The following is a 19,096-nucleotide window of genomic DNA, read 5'->3' on the forward strand; positions in this document are numbered from 1 at the left end:
TATGCTTTAGATTGGTTTCACATTTTAATTAAGGCTTGGGGTAGTATTGGAAACAGAATCACTTTTTTTTGTGAGGAATCCTCAATTAATTATAGGAGTTCAATAGACATATGGGGTGTGTACTATGTGTAGATTTACTACTGCAGGAAGATGGCTGTCGGTGTGGAGCAGAGAAAGCAATCTCCGCCCTCCATTTCTGAGCTGCCTGCAACATCAGTAAACCCCTCGGGCTTCAGAAGATGAGCTCAAGCCTTCTGAGTGGCTGCACCCCCCAGAAGCGACAAGGGACAAATGGCTGCTGTCTCGCCACACCACAGCTCCACTTCACTGCGCTCCCACCCTCTTGCCAGCCCACCAGGCACGTGCCAACAATGAGCTGCCTGCCTCACTGGGATCCTCGGCTCCATTAATAAGCCCTGGAAGGCTGATAATTGGAGATTTGCGGAGCCTGCGGTCTTTCAATGAGACAGGTTGTTATGGAAACCGGAGGCAGACCGTCATATACATATTATTGATCTTTTAAAGTAAAAATAAAAATGGAGCGTTAGGAAGCATCGTTCCAGTTCATCCTCTCTCTTATCTCATTCAGTTCCCATCGTTTTCTTTTAGAAGTTTGTCACCAATTTGCACACATGACAATTCTCAGCTCCCCTCTCTCTCTTTCTCTCTCTCTCGCCGGCTTTCTTTCTCAGCACTCACCCCACCCGTTTCTTAATTACAATGAATGATTTTTCACCTCTACAGAAAAAAAAAATCAGCTGAACAGGGAACTAAAGGAACACCAAAGAGGACACTCTGAATCTAATTTAACAACAAGGCATTAATTCGATTATTTGAGACAAGGAAATCTGTCACGAATATCAATGTGCTTTCCTCACTATTAAAAATATAATAATCGAACAGAAATTAAAAACGACTCTGGAACCCCGCCCTAGTTTATTCTGGTGGCAAGATGGTCACCACCCACGATGAATCAGGTACAATACTCTGCGAAAGGAGCGCCCAGGGCTCAGCTAAAGATAAAGCGGGGCCAATTTCTGATCTACTTTTAAATTTAGCTGACAACATACTTGCAGTAAAAATCCAATTACCCCTCTTAGTTAATGAACGCAGGCACGGTGCCCAAGCGTACCTGACTGGGAGGCCTGTAAATCGCCCTAAATGAATCCCGCCTGGAGCTGCTGTAGCCCTGCATCACCAACAGTCCCTGAACTGAAAAGACCAGACCGGGGCACCATTGTTTTCCTGGTGAACTTCCCACATCCACCCAGCAGAGGGCAACAGCGTAATACTTTTCCCAACCGTGAGGCCGGCAAACCAGCAGGGACTCCAAGCAAAGCCTACAGCCCTGAGAGGGAGCGGGAAGGATTTACTGTGACAAGGTCCTGCTTTGAAGTGTTTCTAAAGTTAATTTTATTTTTTTCCAGGCCTTTGTAAGGTTGTCAAAAACTAAGTTTAGAAATATTGTTTGCTGAGGTCATGTGAGTGGATGAACTAAAATGATTATTAAATTGTGAAATGCATTGCAAAAGTGGGTTATGCCTTGCATCAACCTTATCTCTATAGGATTAGGTCTTACCTTATATCTAAGACCTTTAACTCTACAATAGAGTAGGCCAGTCATGCTGCTTTAGCACAGTAAAAATATTTACCATTCTTTATTTTAAACCCCCAAAGCATTTTAGGGTTCACATGCTCACCTTCCCCTCCCTGACACTACACCAATGTTCCCTAACTATGTTCATTTCTTTCGCTCAGCTCCCACCCACCAACACTGCAGTGGTAAATTATTTGTGTTTTAATAAACAAAGCTGTCCTGAAGGTCATTGTAAAACCGCCAGACTAGTTAGCCGCACAGACCGGGCAGTGGTGGTACACACCTTTCATCCTACCTGTCACACTTGTTAACCACACAGGCCAGGCGGCGGTGGTGCACGCCTTTAATCCCAGCACGAGAGTAGGAGACAGGTCTCAGTTTAGTCTCATTCTGAGGATTAGTGGAGGCAGGATAGCCATTTTCAGTCTGAGTTACAAGGAGGAGTCAGTGACTGTCTGCTTTGCTCTTCTGATCTTCGGGCAAGCTTTATTTATTAAAATACACATGAACTCTCACTACACACCAGGGCATCTGAACCCCTCCTCTCCAGTTAGACTGACTGCAGTTTTCGGCCAAGCACACACTTTTACGTTGTTCTTGACCAGCTCTGAATTAGTGTCATTTGTTGCTGTTTGCTTTCGTGTTTCTTTTAAAGGCCTGACTTTGCTCCCGACCAAAATGTACCGTGAATGACAGCATTCTATTTTCCACTTCTATACGCCTGTATCCTTCATCTTGCTAGAGATCCGGGTAAATTAAACCCACTAGCAAGTGAAAACTATCTGAATGACATTGAGACGTGCTCCTTGGATAGCTTGTCTCCTCTGGTCCCCACTCATTATGTGACCGTTCAAGGTGCCTGCTACAAGGCACATCACCTTCTTTAGACTGCACACATGCACAACCCATCCTGTTCAAGTGCAGTGGGTTGAACATTTTTGAAAACTGGTCCCAGCTGAGTCACTGATGAAAGACTAGAATATCATCCGTATGCACACACAGTAAAACATGTTGCAAACAATTTCAGGAGATAAAGGGGCTCCCCTGAAACCCTTCACTCCTAGGTCAAGGTGATGTCTAACTTTTCCTCTATGTGTAAGCCTATAAGGTTAAAACCCAAGATGAATCCATTATACTGCTATCTACCTAGAAAGAGGATAAGCCATTCTCTCCAGATTTCCCAACTCTTTCTATCAAATCCCTAGATTGCAGTTTCTGAGGGACCAATTACAGGAAGCCTAAATTAATCCTACCATCACTACCTGGTGGCCTTGGCTAACTTCCAGGCTCAATCATTACTGATAATGTAAGTACTTGGTAATGTTGCTGAGCTACAAAGTAGGCCAAATAGAATAGCCTCTGAGTCCCAGAAGACATGGCAGATCATTGTCTTTCTAGCTGACCATAGTAAATTAAGTCATAGTCGTACATTAATTTCCTTTATAAAGTCAGGGTGTTGGAGTGAAGGAAGAAAAAGCAAATTTTCCAATAACTTCAAATAAAACAAAAACCAGAACAAAAAGAAGTCAGTTTCTATTAAACTATTGCTATGTGTATGAATAATAAAACACATTGTAGATATTTTACATTTAATGCTGACTGGGTTCATCAATGAGACCATTTCACAATGATAAAACCTATACTGAACAATTTACAGAGCTCCTTGAGGACCATGTCTATGCTTCAGTTCCAAAACTCATGATCTTCCTCCTCCTTTGTCACAGACAAAGAAGAGATTTACCTAACCCTGCAGCTGTTGCAATGCTCTGTCTGCTGATGCAACAACTGTTGCATAATGTATTTTTCTTTTTTAAAATGAATCCTTTACATCATTCAAATACATCACTTTGTAAATGTCATCTACTATTTACTGGATAAAATAACATCTTCTACTAACCTTTCCTTAAAATTAAACATTTTTTTGACAATTTAATACATGTATTTACTGCAAGCACGTCACACTCATCCCCCAGACAAGTAAGTCTTTTCTTGTTTACTCTATGAAAAGATGACAATCATTGTCTTTATTTTCTCTAAAAGATCTGCTTAGAGGACCTTCTCCATATGGCAAGAGAAGAATATGATGAGAAATAATTATTTCATATATTATCAGAAGAAAGGGCTGAATTAGGGTCCACATGACATGCAGTTCTTTACATGTGGTACCTTATTAAAAACAATAACTGTATAGAGGTAGTGTTCATATTTTTATTCTATAGATAAAGAGTCTAGGGGTTGGGCAAATCATTAAATCATGAAGATTGATGCCTGGAATAGAACTCAAGCCTACCTGTGAAGTTCAGAGACTATTCCTTTGTGAGGTGTCCAGGGTAAAACTTGTTTCTAGAACTTGACTTGAAATCTGCAATATATTAAGTGTGAAAGCAGCTAATATTTAAACTTGGGGGGTATCGAAGCTCACCTCTTCTCTTCTTACCTGGAAGCAAATAGGTGGCGACTTTTGGTTGGGTGAGGTGGAGTTGACTGGAATCAGACGCTAAAGAACACAGACAATTAGTGTGTGTGTGTGGGGGGGGGTGGTATTCAGAAATAGGTCATGTGAAGGAAATAGATGATTTGAAGCACTTAAAGAAGTGGGTTGCAAGCAATATAGATACTGGGAAAAAAATGCAGTCTTTTTTAAACATGGTGAGGACTTCAAATTTGAAAACTGAAAATATCCTTTCCTTTGCAAGCTATTTATGAAAATAAATCTCTCCATGTAGGATATTAATCTATCAATAGATGTCTATTGAGAGCCTCGTATGTGTTGAGCTCTCAGTACTAGGATATTGAGAATTATGGGGAAGGATGGTGTCACTGTATTTAGGATTGAAAAGTCTAGTGATAGAGAAAGGAAACTCAGATATCAAAGAGAGAGATCGTCATGTCATGCCCAAGGATGTTCTAGACAAACTAAACAGGTTGACGTGGCAGAATTATGAGGCTGGCAGCTGTGCTCCTACTCAGACCAAAAGCTGGGGAAGTTCTCTCCCGGAAAATGACATTCAACCCGAGACTTAAATAGTAAGAGCCTACCCAGCCAAGAGAAAGCAAGTGCAAAGGTATCCAATGAAAACAAACCAAACCATTAGAGATAGTAAGAAAAAGAGTGTGGCTAGAGAAAAGTAAGGAAGGGGCGGTGTCAAAGAACACATCATCAAAGAGACAACCAGAAGTCAGCCCGCAGGAGGTGCTGTAGGCAAAAGTAATAATTTCAAATTCATTCCAGCTGCCGACATAAGCATTGAAAGAGTTTCTGAAGGGTACGGATTTGGATGAGTATAAATATGGAGCTTTGGATGAGTGATCTTCAGAGCCATCTACTGGAAATTAAAAAAAATCTTGAGTCAACAAGGTGGCTCAGTGTGTTAAAGGCACTTGCTACCAAGTCTAAGGACCTAAGTTCATCCCCGAGACCCAAATGGTGGAAGGAGTTCATCTAATTTCTGTGAGTGTATTTCTCCATCCCCTGCAACACACACATATACCCAAAAATAAATAAATGTAAGAAAAATTAAAGTGAAGAAAGCAGTTATCAGAAACACCTCAGATCTGAAGCCTGTAATTATTGAAGCTACTCCTTTATCCTACTGGGGTTTGTCATGCTATGATGTGGCTCACTAATATGATATTTAGGATGTCAGTCCCTGGAGTTAAATAGGACTTGGCGCCATAGTCCACAAATGTTTCCCTTTGGGGCATCTTTTTAGGCAGACATACAAACAAGCTATCAATTGTTGGGCCTGAATGGTAGAACAAAGGTTGGGGATTTTTAAAATATTGAAACCTATTTACACTTTTCAATTTCTGTAAATCCAATTTTTGTGGATGTTTCAGTTATGTAGATAAACTTTAGAGATTTATTAGGATAACATCTGAAAGAATTTTTTGTTTATATGATTCTATAGCAAGTTGGAATAGAGAATACACTATTGCATCATCAGTTTGCAATAGAAGCTCAGAAGTCATAGATATTGTTGCTTTATAAAGCGTTGGCTATTAATGTTAGGTGAGTCACCTAAAATTTAATGGCTTATGATTTACAGAATAAGAACATTCTTGAAATATATACAATTTCTATAGTGCGTTTAGCAAGAATATCTGTTTAGAAAATACACACTTCAAGCCAAGATCAGAGTGGGTGGCTACATGAAAAGAATGGGTTCTGAATTTTTGGTTGAACTTAGTCATACCAAAATTCCAGGGTCTTTGGAAAATAGCCTTAAGTTCAGAATAGCAATTGTTAGTTACTACTGGTTAAAATTACAATATTCTGCCTAGGCAGTGATAGTGCACGCTTTTAAGTATATAGTGTATATATAGTATATATAGTGTAAGTATATAGTATATACCCATAAGATTATAGTATATACTTATGTGTGGTCATAATACATTCATGAGCAAATGACTTAGCATGTCTAAAATGAAAACAGATAGAGAATACAGAAAAATATTATCCTTGTTTACCTCACAATTTCATAATTGTTCATTCCAACTCATATTCGAAGTGAATTCTGTGGAAAAGACTCTTCGTAGAGAGAGGCACGTAACCCAAGTTCCAGCTAAATCTTGGCCATAATAAACATTCTTTTCCCTTTGCTAAAATGGTATTCTGACACAACACATAAAACCTGATTTAACTTGGTTTTAAGAAAATGGAGGTCTCTCCCCAGGTTTTTAGGTGATCTCTAAGTGAACAATTGCATTGACCTTATATCCAGACCACCATCAATATACCACAGAAAGTAGTGCAGCAGGGAATTTCCAACAACTTTCCCTTGGGGTGAATGTGCCCGTCCAGAGCTCTGGGGTACTTTCCTAAAGCTTCAATTATTAACCATATCTGTATTAAATGGACAAGAAGATGAGAAATAAAATACTTTCATCATTGTTTTTCTCATATTAGTTGTGGCCTTACCAACAGGAGAATGAAGCAATCAACCTGCTTAAACTCTGGGATGCTCTGCCCTTTAAATTAAAATGGACTTTTGTGCAGTGAGATTGTTGTCTGTTTTGCTGAATACATCAGAGTAATGACAAGTTGCACTTCATGGATATGGAGGAACCTATTTGATCTTTTACTCTCTTGTTTCATTGTCTGAAGGGTTCACCAGCTGCGCACAAATTCTGTCTGTAGGACTGTGGGAAAGGAAAATAGACAGCAGCTGTCTCCTCTCTGTCCTAGCACTCTTGGTTCGGGAAGGCATAAGCCATTCATCCCATGGTGGGGGCAACAGAAGGGTCAGTGGACTCTTACACACCTTTCAAAGATTACTGAGACATGTCAGAAGAAGGAACTGAGCCAAGAAACCTGGCAGGTTATTCCTTCTCTGGGTCACACACTGGCAAGAGTCACCCACAGGTCACTCCTGGGGCTGGCAAGAAATTAATCACCTGCTTCAAAACGGAGCATCCCTGCTTTTCCTCCCGTTCTCAATATGTTTCTAAGCATAATGCAAAATGCCTCCCTTGGTCTAGGAAGTCCTAAATGGTTTAAATTCTGGCCACCACAGAGAGGACGTATGGTCCCAGATAACCGTAATACTTTTCAGGGAGCTTCTGTATTCTGATTCCAATTTAGTGGAGAGATCCACGGCACTGCAGATATTGTGTATAAATGAGAGACAATAACCCTTTGTTATTTAGAGTGTGTATATAAAACAAGAACATATCATAACATGGTCATCACCAAGATCTTTCGCTAGTGATTTTGAGACCCTCTGCCCGACATTTGTGCTTTATGAAATGATCATTCACACGAGAGAACCTAAGAATGGCCTGTGCCAAGTTTGGGAGTTATAAACCAGCCTCCTGGGGCAGTTAAGGACTTCCACACGAAATCATATTATTCATTCATTCTAACTTATTCACCAAATTTGCATTGTTTGCCTGCTCGAGCCAAACCACTAGGAAAGATTCAGAGTCAAAAATCAGTTTTCCCACTGAGGGAATATTTTAACTACCTGCTGCCAAATTAAAGCTTGAATTTAAATATTTGCGTTTTTTAAGTAATTTGAATGAAAAGTAGGGTGTCATTTTTTTAAAAAAAAATAAACACTATTTTTTATATTAGATACCCATTGTTCTTTGAGACAGGTGAGGCAACTTATGTATCAAGACCTCCTAGGAAGTTTCCTCTAATTAGCCCAAATCAAAATTTTCATTTTTAGATTCTATGTATTTTGTAAATAGAGCTGCAGGGATGTCTTTGTGGTTGAAAGCGCGTATTGCTCTTACAAAGAACCCAAGTTCAGTTCCCAGCACACACATTGGTCAACTAAACCGCCACTAACTCAAGTCCTAGAAGACCCTTGAACTTCTAAAGGTACCAGCACTTACATATATATACCTACACAAAGTCATGTAACTAAAAAAATATTTTTAATTCATAAATTGTATAAATGGTCTTAGTTATGGTTTGCATTTTCATTGTAGATTCAGGGGGAAGAAAGAAAAAAAAAACCATTGCTCTCAAAGAAACAGAAAGCTGGTTCTGGAATTATTGCCACTACTGGCCAGAGAACAAAGAAAGTGTGTGATTTCATTGTTCTTCCAGATATTCTGACAGCCTAAATTTTTGGGCAGATATATCCATATATTTTGAGGGAGAGAGAGATATTGGTGGTGGTGGTAGTATGAGTGTGTGTGAGTGTGTGTGTTTTGTTGACAGAAGGGTGTACCACAGGCATGGATATAGAACTTCAGCATATTTAAATTTGTTCTTCATTTGCTCATACCCCATATAAAAAAAGACTATACTGACTATAAATATGTTTATCTCTAGGTTTTCCGAAACAAACTTGTATCATGCATCGATATGGGGTGATTTGGCGGGGGGAAGCTTTTTGGTTTCTCTTCCTGATTAAAAAACTTGTATTGGGGTAGAAAAGGCTAGCCTTCAGAAATGATTTCCCTGTTCATGTGCCACTTATGAGGAGCCCCTATAGTGATCACAGTTCATAAGAAAGGGCAAATATCCTTTCTTGTGTATGTTTTGTATCTGAATATATGGCAAAGACTTGAGATTTCCTCCCAAACAAGGTGGGGTGAGAAGATTAAGCCGAAGTATTTTCTCTTTCACAGTTTCTTAGTTTATGGCTTGAAAACTGAAAACAGGTTTGAGAACTGTTGAGCAATCACATATATTATGTTTTACTTATGTTATCTTTTACATGGATGATACTGCCTAATTGCAAATGCTGAAGACTACTAGCCAATTTCATCAATGCTTAAATGACCTATTACAGAGAATATATCTTTTAAGGAATTAGAAGAAAATTATATTATGTCTTTCTATATTATGTGTCTTATCTGCTTGCAAAACTTTCCAAAGCTCATTAGACATCAGTTTCATGTTTTCTTTTTCTGAGCAAGACAGATTCCAATGCTCTAGAGTTACTGCAATTGCTTAACGTTTCACTGACTGTGTTCACTTTGACCAACACCCTACAGCAACACCTTTGGGGTAGGAGGGAGGTTTTCTGGTTCATAGTTTCTAATGGCCCATTTCATAGTCATTGGGAGCCACACACTTGGTTATGTGTCTTGACAGTAGAAGTGTGCAGCAGGGTAATTGCTTCATGGTAGACAGGAAGCAGAAAGAAGGGGTTGCCAGCACTCGGATGGCTTTTCCAGCTCCGTTCCTTTCATTCCTTCCAGTCCCCAACATCAGGATGGTTTCTTCCTCCCAGCAGTTCATTCATTTTTGAGTCACCCTAAGAGATACACCCAAATGTATACCTTGCCAATCTCCTAGTGATTATAAATCCAATCAAGCTGACAATAAAAACCAGTATAATTACTTAATGAAATGAAGTGGATATAATATTGAATAAATAATGAATTAAGTCTAGGAAGAAAGGGAGTAAACTATTGACAACAAAATATAGTCAACATAGTTCTAGTTTTCTATCATAGAGTCTGGGTATAAGATAGGAGCATATTGGGAATCATCATTTCAAAGTCTTTATTTCTAATTTCAAGTATAATAAAGAGTTAAAAGTGCCTTCCATTTTGGTTGTTTGTTGAAATTCAAGTATGACTACAAAGTTTCTTAAAATTGACTTCCTAGATTCTTTCCCTTCTATCTAACCTACTGTCTTCTCTACTCCTTGCCCCAAATCTACAGTCTAGTATAGATAAGGAAGGACAATATAAAACTGGCCAGGCTTGGGGAAGAAGCCATTTGCCCACATTTTAAATGTATCTCATTGGTCTAATGTTTGCCTTTTCTAGAAGGCAGAGAAAACCTAATCAAAGACACTTTACAGGATATCAAAACTAAGTTTAAAGTACAGAATAGCGAGCTTGAAAATCAGTGAAACCTGATTATGAGTTCATCTCATAATTTGATGCTGTATGCCATCTATTACACTAAAACCATAGAGAGATCGTACCAAGTATAACCTTTAAGGTGGATCTTTTTAGGACACATGCTATTCATCACCCATAAGAAGACAATTTGTAAATGTTCTTTGAAGCAACCCCCAAATAAATATTTGCTTAAAAAGCCATGATTTGCTCCTGTGAAATCATCATCTGATATTTTGAAGAAGACTAAAGTGAAAAGCTTTTCTATTCTATGAATCAGAATGGGTCTTTATAGTTATTTTCTGATTTAGTCAGTTTCTCAACATATAAAACTCATGCCTTTTCTATATCTGTATTTATGCTGTAAGCCATTTCATCTTGAGACATCTTTAAGGCCACTGTTTTTAGAGCCTGAAGCAGCTCCACTGTTTCCTTCTTTCCTCCATTCACGTTTGGCTCTAGGAAGCGTTCAGCGTGTAATGGAGCCATGGCTGTGGGAAGGGAGTGAGTGATGAGCAATCAGTGCTGTCCACTACGTCAGACTAAACACTCTGTTTCATCTCCATGATTAGCTAAATGAGCTCTCAGGGTAACTCCTGCTGTTCATGTTTCTTTTCGTAAGAATCCTGAGATGGTGTGCATATATGTGCACACACATGTTTGCAGAATAAAAAACAAAGTCTTTTATTAATGCCTACTTACACCTGAAAATATTCTATGTTACTTATTTTATTATATATTCTCTTTTCAGTGCCAAATGTTATATGACACTTTTAAAATTAAAGCACTGATATGTATGCCTTTCTTGCTAGCTTCTTTTATTAAATGATAGCAATAATTTTACATGAACAATGGAAGAAGGCATAAAGGCCTCAACAATATGTTCCAAGATTCTGAAACTTGTCTCTTAATCTTCTTATTTGGCTACTTTTTTTGTAAACTATTAAAATAGACCTTGCACTCCAATTTGTGCTTTCTAGAAAGTTTGTTAGAAGTTTGGTCTTAGATAGTATAAAGGCAGTGGATTGTTTACAAACATACATACTGGGGAAAGCAGTGTAGTCTAAATGGGTATCTAAAAAGGATCTGATTCAGAGAAGCCAAAATTAGGTTGGGCACATCTTAATTGTAAAGAAAGTAATAAGCAGCCAACAAATAGCTAAAATTTTCAATTTGTAATTCTCACTTTTTCCAGGCATATCTGATGATACCAGCAATACTATTCTGAACCACTTCAACTGATCTTTGTAACTCACCTGGCTCTAACAAAGGAGTACTTCTGTTACATACAAACTTTAGGATCAAAATTAGTTTACTATTTCTCATAATCCTGGGGTGATGGAGCTGAGAGAAAATTGATCAGGATTATGAGGGCTACTGGATGCCTCCCTGTAAGTGTGGTCACTAATAATTCCCACCAACACCATGGAGCACCCAACTATACAAAGAAGGAAGACCAGTTATTTGGGTCCTTAGGCATCCTTCTTTTCTTTTCTTCCAGAATAGCGTCTGCCTGTGCATATATAAGGGTTCAGCGTGTAAGGGTCAGGCTTTCTGGTTTGATGCTTGCTAGACGTGTACTCTTTTTCTGAAGATAACCAGAAGAGCAGTGGATCTAGAGAGAGGAGGTGGAGGATCCAGCAAGGAGTGGAGGAAAAGGGAGTTGCATTAGAGATGTATTGCATTAAAGAAGAATAAATAATAAGAAAATATTTAAGTAGCTCACTTAATCTCTTAACCTCAGATTTCTCTCATGTAAAGGAGGAAAGGAAATAATGTTAATGTATACCACAGAGTGGTTACGGTGATTCAATGGATACTTACCATGCAGCATTTATCATAGGGCCTGGCTCTTAAACAATTGTTTGTTGAAGGTTGTGTACTGTTGAGACCAGACCTTCCATCAATTCATTTCAGCATACTTTCCCCTGCCTACCTTAGAGGTTTGTGGAACAGAACATGCCCCAGAAATGTCCTGGTTGGGACTTCAAAGGAACAATCTGAAATTACCCAACTACTAAAATTAAAAAAGAGAGAGAGAGATGAGATTGAACATTTTATCTTTGAAAACTGCTCAGCTATGCAAAGATAGATTGAGAGAGATATCAGTTTGACTCTCCCATGTTAGTGACTCTGTCTGTGGGCAGAATACCTTTGCCTTCAGACTATAAAAATAGAAAAGAAAATATTAACAAACGCGAGTGGATTGTTGTCAAGTAAAGTCAATAAAAATGATTACTCTAGCAATATAAAAGTGTTCCATAAAAGCTTAATAATCAACTGTATTTAAGCAGTGTACCACTGAGTACGCTGACAGGGTGCTCATGTTTTATAAACAACATTTATGGAGTTTCACAATTCAAAATTTCAGTCTTTATGAGTTGTATATAAATCTGGGAAGTGACTGAAGCCACATTTTAAAGCTAAACCTCTTCTGAGGCACCCTGCCAAACATGCATGGATACCCAGGGGAAATCCCACTCCTAACACACAGCCTGGGGAGACTAGCTTGTCCCTTAGACAGCTAAAGAGTGGGATGGAGCTTCAAGAAACAGAAGGAATTTGTCTAAATCTGTAAATGTAGGCTTGGTGTTTCATTTTCTTACACATCAGAAAGTATCTATTTTCATCTGTTTTGTTTGCTCATAATTTAGCTACTGGTATATGTATGATACAACGCTTTTTAATAGCATGGGTTAAACTTTTCGGTGTTCCTAATCAGTATTGGATAATCCCACCACTTTGAAAGGTGTAATGAAACTAGAATAAAGTATAGGACTGGCAAGATGGCTCAGTAGGTAGAGTCACCTGCCACCAAGCCTTCTGACTTGAATCTGATTCCCAGGACCCTCATGGTGGAAGAGAGAATGGGGTCCTGCAAGTCATCCTTTGACCACCATGTGGCAATGCCCAGCACTCATTTAACAAATAAGAGAACATAATTTTTAAATTAAAATAAATAAATGTAATTTAACCTAATCAACACCCAGAATATTTAGGTGACTCAAAATTATATTTCCTATTTCATCTGTTCCATGGTTTCTGTCAACAACCCAGGCAATATCATTGGTTGATAGCCTCCTACATTGGTAACATTGCTAATATTTTATCAGCACAAATTTTAAAGTCCTCTTTGAGGAAAGTTCATTGGCATCACTGAAGATAAGGGACACAGAGATCTCCATCATTGAAAGTCAATGTGCATGCTTCCTGCACAGCACAAAACTCCAAGGACAATCTGATTAAAGGATGTTTGAAGGTTCTCCCCTTGTCAATGTCCTACAGGTATTCCAATATCCTATTTCCAATAAAGGAATCATCTTTCTACAAAGTGGTCCAAAGCACACTGAGTGTTAAGCATGTGCAAACAGAAAGAGAAATATATAGTTAGGAAACTAAGAAAAACAATGAAAGATTAATATTATTGCAAGTGGTGCTCACTAATAACAAAGCAATGAACAGCAGAAGGCATAGGTAAGTAACATATTCAAAGTTTACAAGTACTTTCCATGTGTATAAAGCCATGATCAAGGTGATTTGAAAATTTTATCTTATTTTCTAAGATTACCTCCTAGGATTAATTTGACCCCTGCCTCTACTGTACATAACTAGCTTACCTCTTCATGCCTCGTTAGATAGCCATGGAAACTTTAACCACCCCTGGTAGCTGTCCATTTCCAAATAGTACAGTCAGACTGAAAATACTCTGCTATTTTAACCAGGGTTAGAATGAAACTCGGTGAGGGGGGCAGAAATAAGAGGAAGGGCCTCTTGGAACTAATAGCATATGATAGATCTCCTTGTCACCTTTAGTTTCTGAGATTCCATGAGATTCACCATGACTGAATTAATTTGTGCTTGTCACATTCAGCAAGCTAAGTTGATAGAATTCAGTCTAAAAAAGCCACAAGCTACATTTCAGAGTCTACCTGAGATAAAAGTATCAATCCAAAGCTAAGATCCAATAGACCTAAAGTTATCCCATGTCTTTGTGTCTATTCCCCAAACTTCAGAAATCTCCACTTAAAATATGACCTGAGGTATCCAAATACATCATCGACTCTCTCCTGAATTACCTTCATGCTGAACTTCATCTATACTCTCAATAACTTTTCAATGCACATTATACAGTCTCTTTAGTTCAGATATTTTTTCATCTGGAATTTGAAAAGCTTAAGACAGAGTATGATCTCTACCTACATCCAGCGACTAGACACATTTTGAATTAAATAATTAGAATTTGCAAAGTTATTAAGAGGAACCTTATAACATAGGTAAGAGCATACTACCTATAAATTAAGTATGGTCAATTTTTAGTCTTCTAATACTTGACATTTATTGAATACTAAAACATTATAATCAGTCATTTCAAATAATCAAAGCTCAAATAAGAAAATATAGTTCCATGCTTATATTTAAAAATATGTATCTGATTTTGCATTAATTCACCAATTTCTTTCTATAAAATCAAACAAATATATATATATATATATATATATATATATATATATATATATATGAATATAATTGCCACTGTGTCTTTGTGTCTATACCCCCAAACTTTAAAACTCCCAGTTTATGATCTAGGGCTATCAAACATGTCATGAACTTGAAAGCATGATTGGTGTCGAAGAGTTACAGAATGACACTCTAGATATCTGCTAAGTGATTCCCAGACATCTTATCTGAGGCTTAACTCTAAGCTGAAAGAAAAGAAATCAAGACACTTTTATTGAAAGAACTGAAACCAAGGCCCTAGTCCCATAACTTGCTGTTCCTGGAAAAATAAGTCACTGGAGAATCAAGATTTATTTGGAATGCAAGAGTATGCTGATAACTAGGGTAATTATTGCACTCTAGAGGTTTATAGAATATGGAGGCTAAGAGGAAAGAATATTCCTAAGAAACTACAGAATAATCATCTGCCATGTTTTAGTATCCAGGCAAATATTCAATGATTGCCTTCTCAATCTGATGGTCAGAAGTTTTAAAATAGTCTCATAATCTTGTCTCATAAACTTCCCCAAGACAGTGGTCTGGCCTAAATGTAGACCCTTAGTATGTGGGATAAATCTATAAAGTTATAAAGGGGCAAGGCAGCCCAGTTAAACTGGTCCAAAAGTAACTTTGTCTCTAAAGACCTTTGGAATTGAGAGGTACAATGGTTAATCTTGATTGTCAGTTTGATGAGAGTCATCTAGGAGATCAGTAAAGCACACCTCAGAATGTATGCGTGTCCATGAGAGGGATTCCAGGGAGGATCAGATTCAGAAGGCTTTGTCTAATCAATAGTTTCTTCCACTGATGGACTCAGACTTTAACTGATAGTGAGGTTAAGGAGGTCTATTTGAAGAAAATATGTGTATGCCTTTGAAGAGTATACCTCATCTATGGATTTATCTGTCTGTCTGTCTGTCCATCCGTCAGTCTATCCATTATATATCCAGCCATCATTTATCTATCTATCATCCAACTATCATCTATCTATCTATCTATCTATCTATCACTTATCTATTTATCTATTAACAATCCATCCATCCATCTATCTCTATCCCCCATCTTTCTCGTCATAGCTACAACAAGGTACAAAATTCTGCTCTGCCATATTCTGTTTTATCATAGGCCCATGACAACAGAGAAACCCCATCATGGACCCAAACACCTGAAGCTGTGTGACAAAATCTTTTTTTCCTTAAGTTGTTTTTCTTGTATAATATTCACAGTGATGAAGGCAACATAAAAGGTATTCTTGGTTACACCAAGCTAGTGAAAGACATTGGAGACATCACATTGTGGATATGCTGGAGTGAGGGACAGAACCAACTTCCAGGTAGGAAAGTGGATTAGATTTGTCTTACTCTTAGGATGTTATTTTCCAATTCTGTGCAGGCTCTTTGGGCCATCATAATAAAAACATTCCAACTTCCAAGCTCCAAACTGAAGAGGATCCAGTACCTTTTCATATTCACAGCCAACTCTCAATTAGTTATGCATAGGAGAGCCGTGTGTTTGATAATAAAAATGATAATTTATGTATTTGCTGTTTTTTTTCCTTTGTTTTTGGCAAGACCAACTGACTTATTTTCCTAATTGTGTCTGACCCTAATTAGTGTCATAGCTAACATTCTCCGGTGCATACACAGATGAACACATACCATTCACCAATTGGTGATGGGTGGAATGCCCAGAAATACTTTGTAGGATAAGGAAAGGAGAGATGAGATTATATTTTTGTTGCTGGCAGTTCACACACTAGATAATCAATAAAGAGTTGGCTGTATTTATAGGAGGCTCTTCCTAGATCCAAATAATCACATTAGCTAATTCCCACCCATGAAATAAATGTAGTCTCAGTAATTACTTATTAAACTAAGTCTATCAGCATACAGCACATTTTCTTTTAACTGGGATTATCAAGCTTGACTGTTTATATCAATCCAATTAAGATAATTGTCTGACTCTCCAGTACTGGCTGCCATGTAATTCTTTCTCAGTTTTCTCTCGGGCTTATAGATTTGGGGGAATTCAGCATAACTTTCGCGATATCCAGACAGTTGTCTAGACAGTTCCTCCTGGACGGTGGGAGTGGTCTGGCTCCTAACTTAATGTCCCTGGCGCATCACGCCCATGGCCCCACCCTTGCCACAGTACTCACCTTTCTCTTCCTCGGCTTGGCTGCTTTCTGCAGTCTCCGTTGGAGGCTGGGCCGCCTTGGTGGCAGCGTCCTCTGCAGCAGGAGTGGTGGCAGCAGCATCAGTGACAGCAGCAGGCACGTCGGCTTGTTTAGGCTCCTCCTTGGCAGGGCCATCTTCGGCCTTGGAGGACGGCGAGTTATCAGTGGTAGCTTTAGCGGCACTTTCTGTCTCAGCTGAACCGGCCTTCTCCTCTGAGGGAGCCACATCCCCTTCACCTTTCTTCTCCTCAGAAGGCGCATCTCCTGCCTTGCTGGGCTCGTCAGCCTTGGGGCTGGTGGCTGGGGCTGCATCGGTAGCAGCAGGGCCGTCTCCCTCCTTCTTCTCCACACCATCAGCAACGGGAGCATCATCTTTCTTCTCGTTTGCCTCGGCCTCGGCAGCTGGTGCATCGCCCTTCTTCTCGCCTTTGAGCTTTTTCCTTGTTATGTGTCCACGGAAGCTAGCCTGAATTTTGGTCGCAGCCTTATGAGCCTTATCTTCCGGTTTGACACCGTCTTGCTCAATCTTTTGGTCCTCATCATTCTTTTCAACCTTTGTGGACAAAAGAGGGACAAACAGGAAATCTCAGAGGGTGTTCTTTTCCTTCAAATCGCGACATTGGATAGCTATTGAGTGATTCACTCTGGGCTAAACACTTTACTGGGGGGTTAAGAGAAATTAAAAATCATCAGAGACATTTCTCCAGCCACTCCTCTGCTCTTGGAGAGATGGTTTTGCTGTATAACCCTGCCTGGCCTGGAGCATGAACTTCTTCCTTCTCAGCATCCCTGTACAGGGATTACAGACTTGAATTACGGATGAAACATTACCATTCTTCTGACCTCCAAGAATCATAGGCATTAGAAGGATGTGGTGGAGCAGCCCTGCAATTCCAGAACTCAAGAAGCTGAAGTAAGAAGATTGCGGCAAATTCAAGGAAACCTGGACTACATAGTGAGTTCCAGGCTAGCCTAGGCTACAATGTGAGACACACATCTCTACTTTAAGCAAAAGGTAAGCAAATAAAGAAAAGCACTGATGTTCACTTGTATGTATTTCCTTTCTCAAGTCGATGTTATTCTATAAAGCAATTAGCACAAGCCCAGCTTTAGATGTAACTTGGTTCCACAAATCATATTTGCCCTAGATTTCCATAAAAGGGACCTCAAAGATGGGTTCTCAGGATTACTGAAGACTCTAAAACTTAACAACTTAAGAAATATTATTCAATAACCCATTCAACTACCTCCCCTAAGCTTCCAAGCATAATCAGAAAATTAATATACTCAAGGGAAGAAGCATGCTAAATATTTCGATAGTAAATCCCATCAGGGTTTTGTACAAAATATAAATGAATTCCAGAGCTTTGAGGAATTCAGAATGTGATGATTCATGATGCTGCTTAACTATCTCAATGTGTGGCCCAAAATTGACAATGAACATACTAGGCCTTCAAAATCGGAATGTAGAAAATAGTTTTTATCGGTGAGTTTTAAAAGGTGAGAAAATTTGTTTTGATTGTTTAGAAAAATATTTAGCCCAAATCTAATATGGACACAGTTTTTATTATAAAGCATCTTAATATTGCAGGCATGAAATTAAAATATAAACTATAGACATGGAAGAGTAGTTCAGTACACAAAATTCTGCATCATATTGAAGTTATTCGTGGTACCCTGACTGTACACACACACACACACACACACACACACACACACACACACATATATATATATACATACATACACATATATACATATTTTATTTCTGACAGTTTCATTCACTTATATAATGAATTTTACTTGTTTTTGTACACCCTCTCTCATTGCTCCGCTCCTTCACTTGTCAAACACCTCTTCCCGAGAAGTCACACTCCTGGTTTCCCATCCTTCTTTTTAAATGTGGCCCACTGAGTTTAGAGTTGTTTGCATGAACCCAGGTCGGAAATTATTTGCTGGAGCAAGGCAACCTATTAGAGGCTGTACCCCTGAAGAAAATGACACTCACACCCTCTCCCAGCAACTGTTAACAGCCCACAGACCCACAGGAAGGAGTAGAGTTTCACAGGCTCTCCTTATTAAAGATAAAATGTTGAAGGGCCCAATCATGTGCAGACTGTGTCACAGCGAGTTCATGAAGACGATGGCTAAGTTTTGAGCATCTAGCTTTTGCTCACATTTGTGAGTGCTGTTCTAGGTGCTATGAGTTATGGCAGTAAGCAGTATAGCTACTTATTCTCAAAAAAATAATAATAAAAGCGGTTATTGTGTACTGTCATATGCTTGGTGTTAATCTGCCCTTGGCTTTGAGTTTGCCCTTTGTTTTAGTTTGGGAAGAACGCCACAGTGGTCAACACACAGTATGCTTTTCCACCTGTCGTACCAGCCCAACCCCAGTGACCCAGATCCAGCTAATCATGATGTGGTCCTGTTTGACGTTCTTTGGACAAATGTGCAGACCTGTCATGGCTTAAGTCCATCATCCATCTTAGTGGATACACAAAGGTGTCTTT

At 38.8% G+C, this 19,096-nt stretch overlaps 1 protein-coding gene across 1 annotated transcript in view; it reads right to left on the bottom strand.

Moving 5' to 3' along the window:
• The window catches only part of Gap43 (growth associated protein 43), a 91,030-nt gene that overhangs the window by 24,417 nt on the left and 47,517 nt on the right, over positions 1-19,096 (bottom strand). Inside the window, exon 2 of the mRNA XM_075962696.1 lies at positions 16,566-17,136. Coding sequence (XP_075818811.1) covers positions 16,566-17,136 — 571 coding nt within the window. The remainder of the gene's footprint in view (positions 1-16,565; positions 17,137-19,096) is intronic.

Source organism: Microtus pennsylvanicus, chromosome 1 (assembly GCF_037038515.1).
Source record: "Microtus pennsylvanicus isolate mMicPen1 chromosome 1, mMicPen1.hap1, whole genome shotgun sequence".
Lineage (NCBI taxonomy): Eukaryota > Metazoa > Chordata > Mammalia > Rodentia > Cricetidae > Microtus > Microtus pennsylvanicus.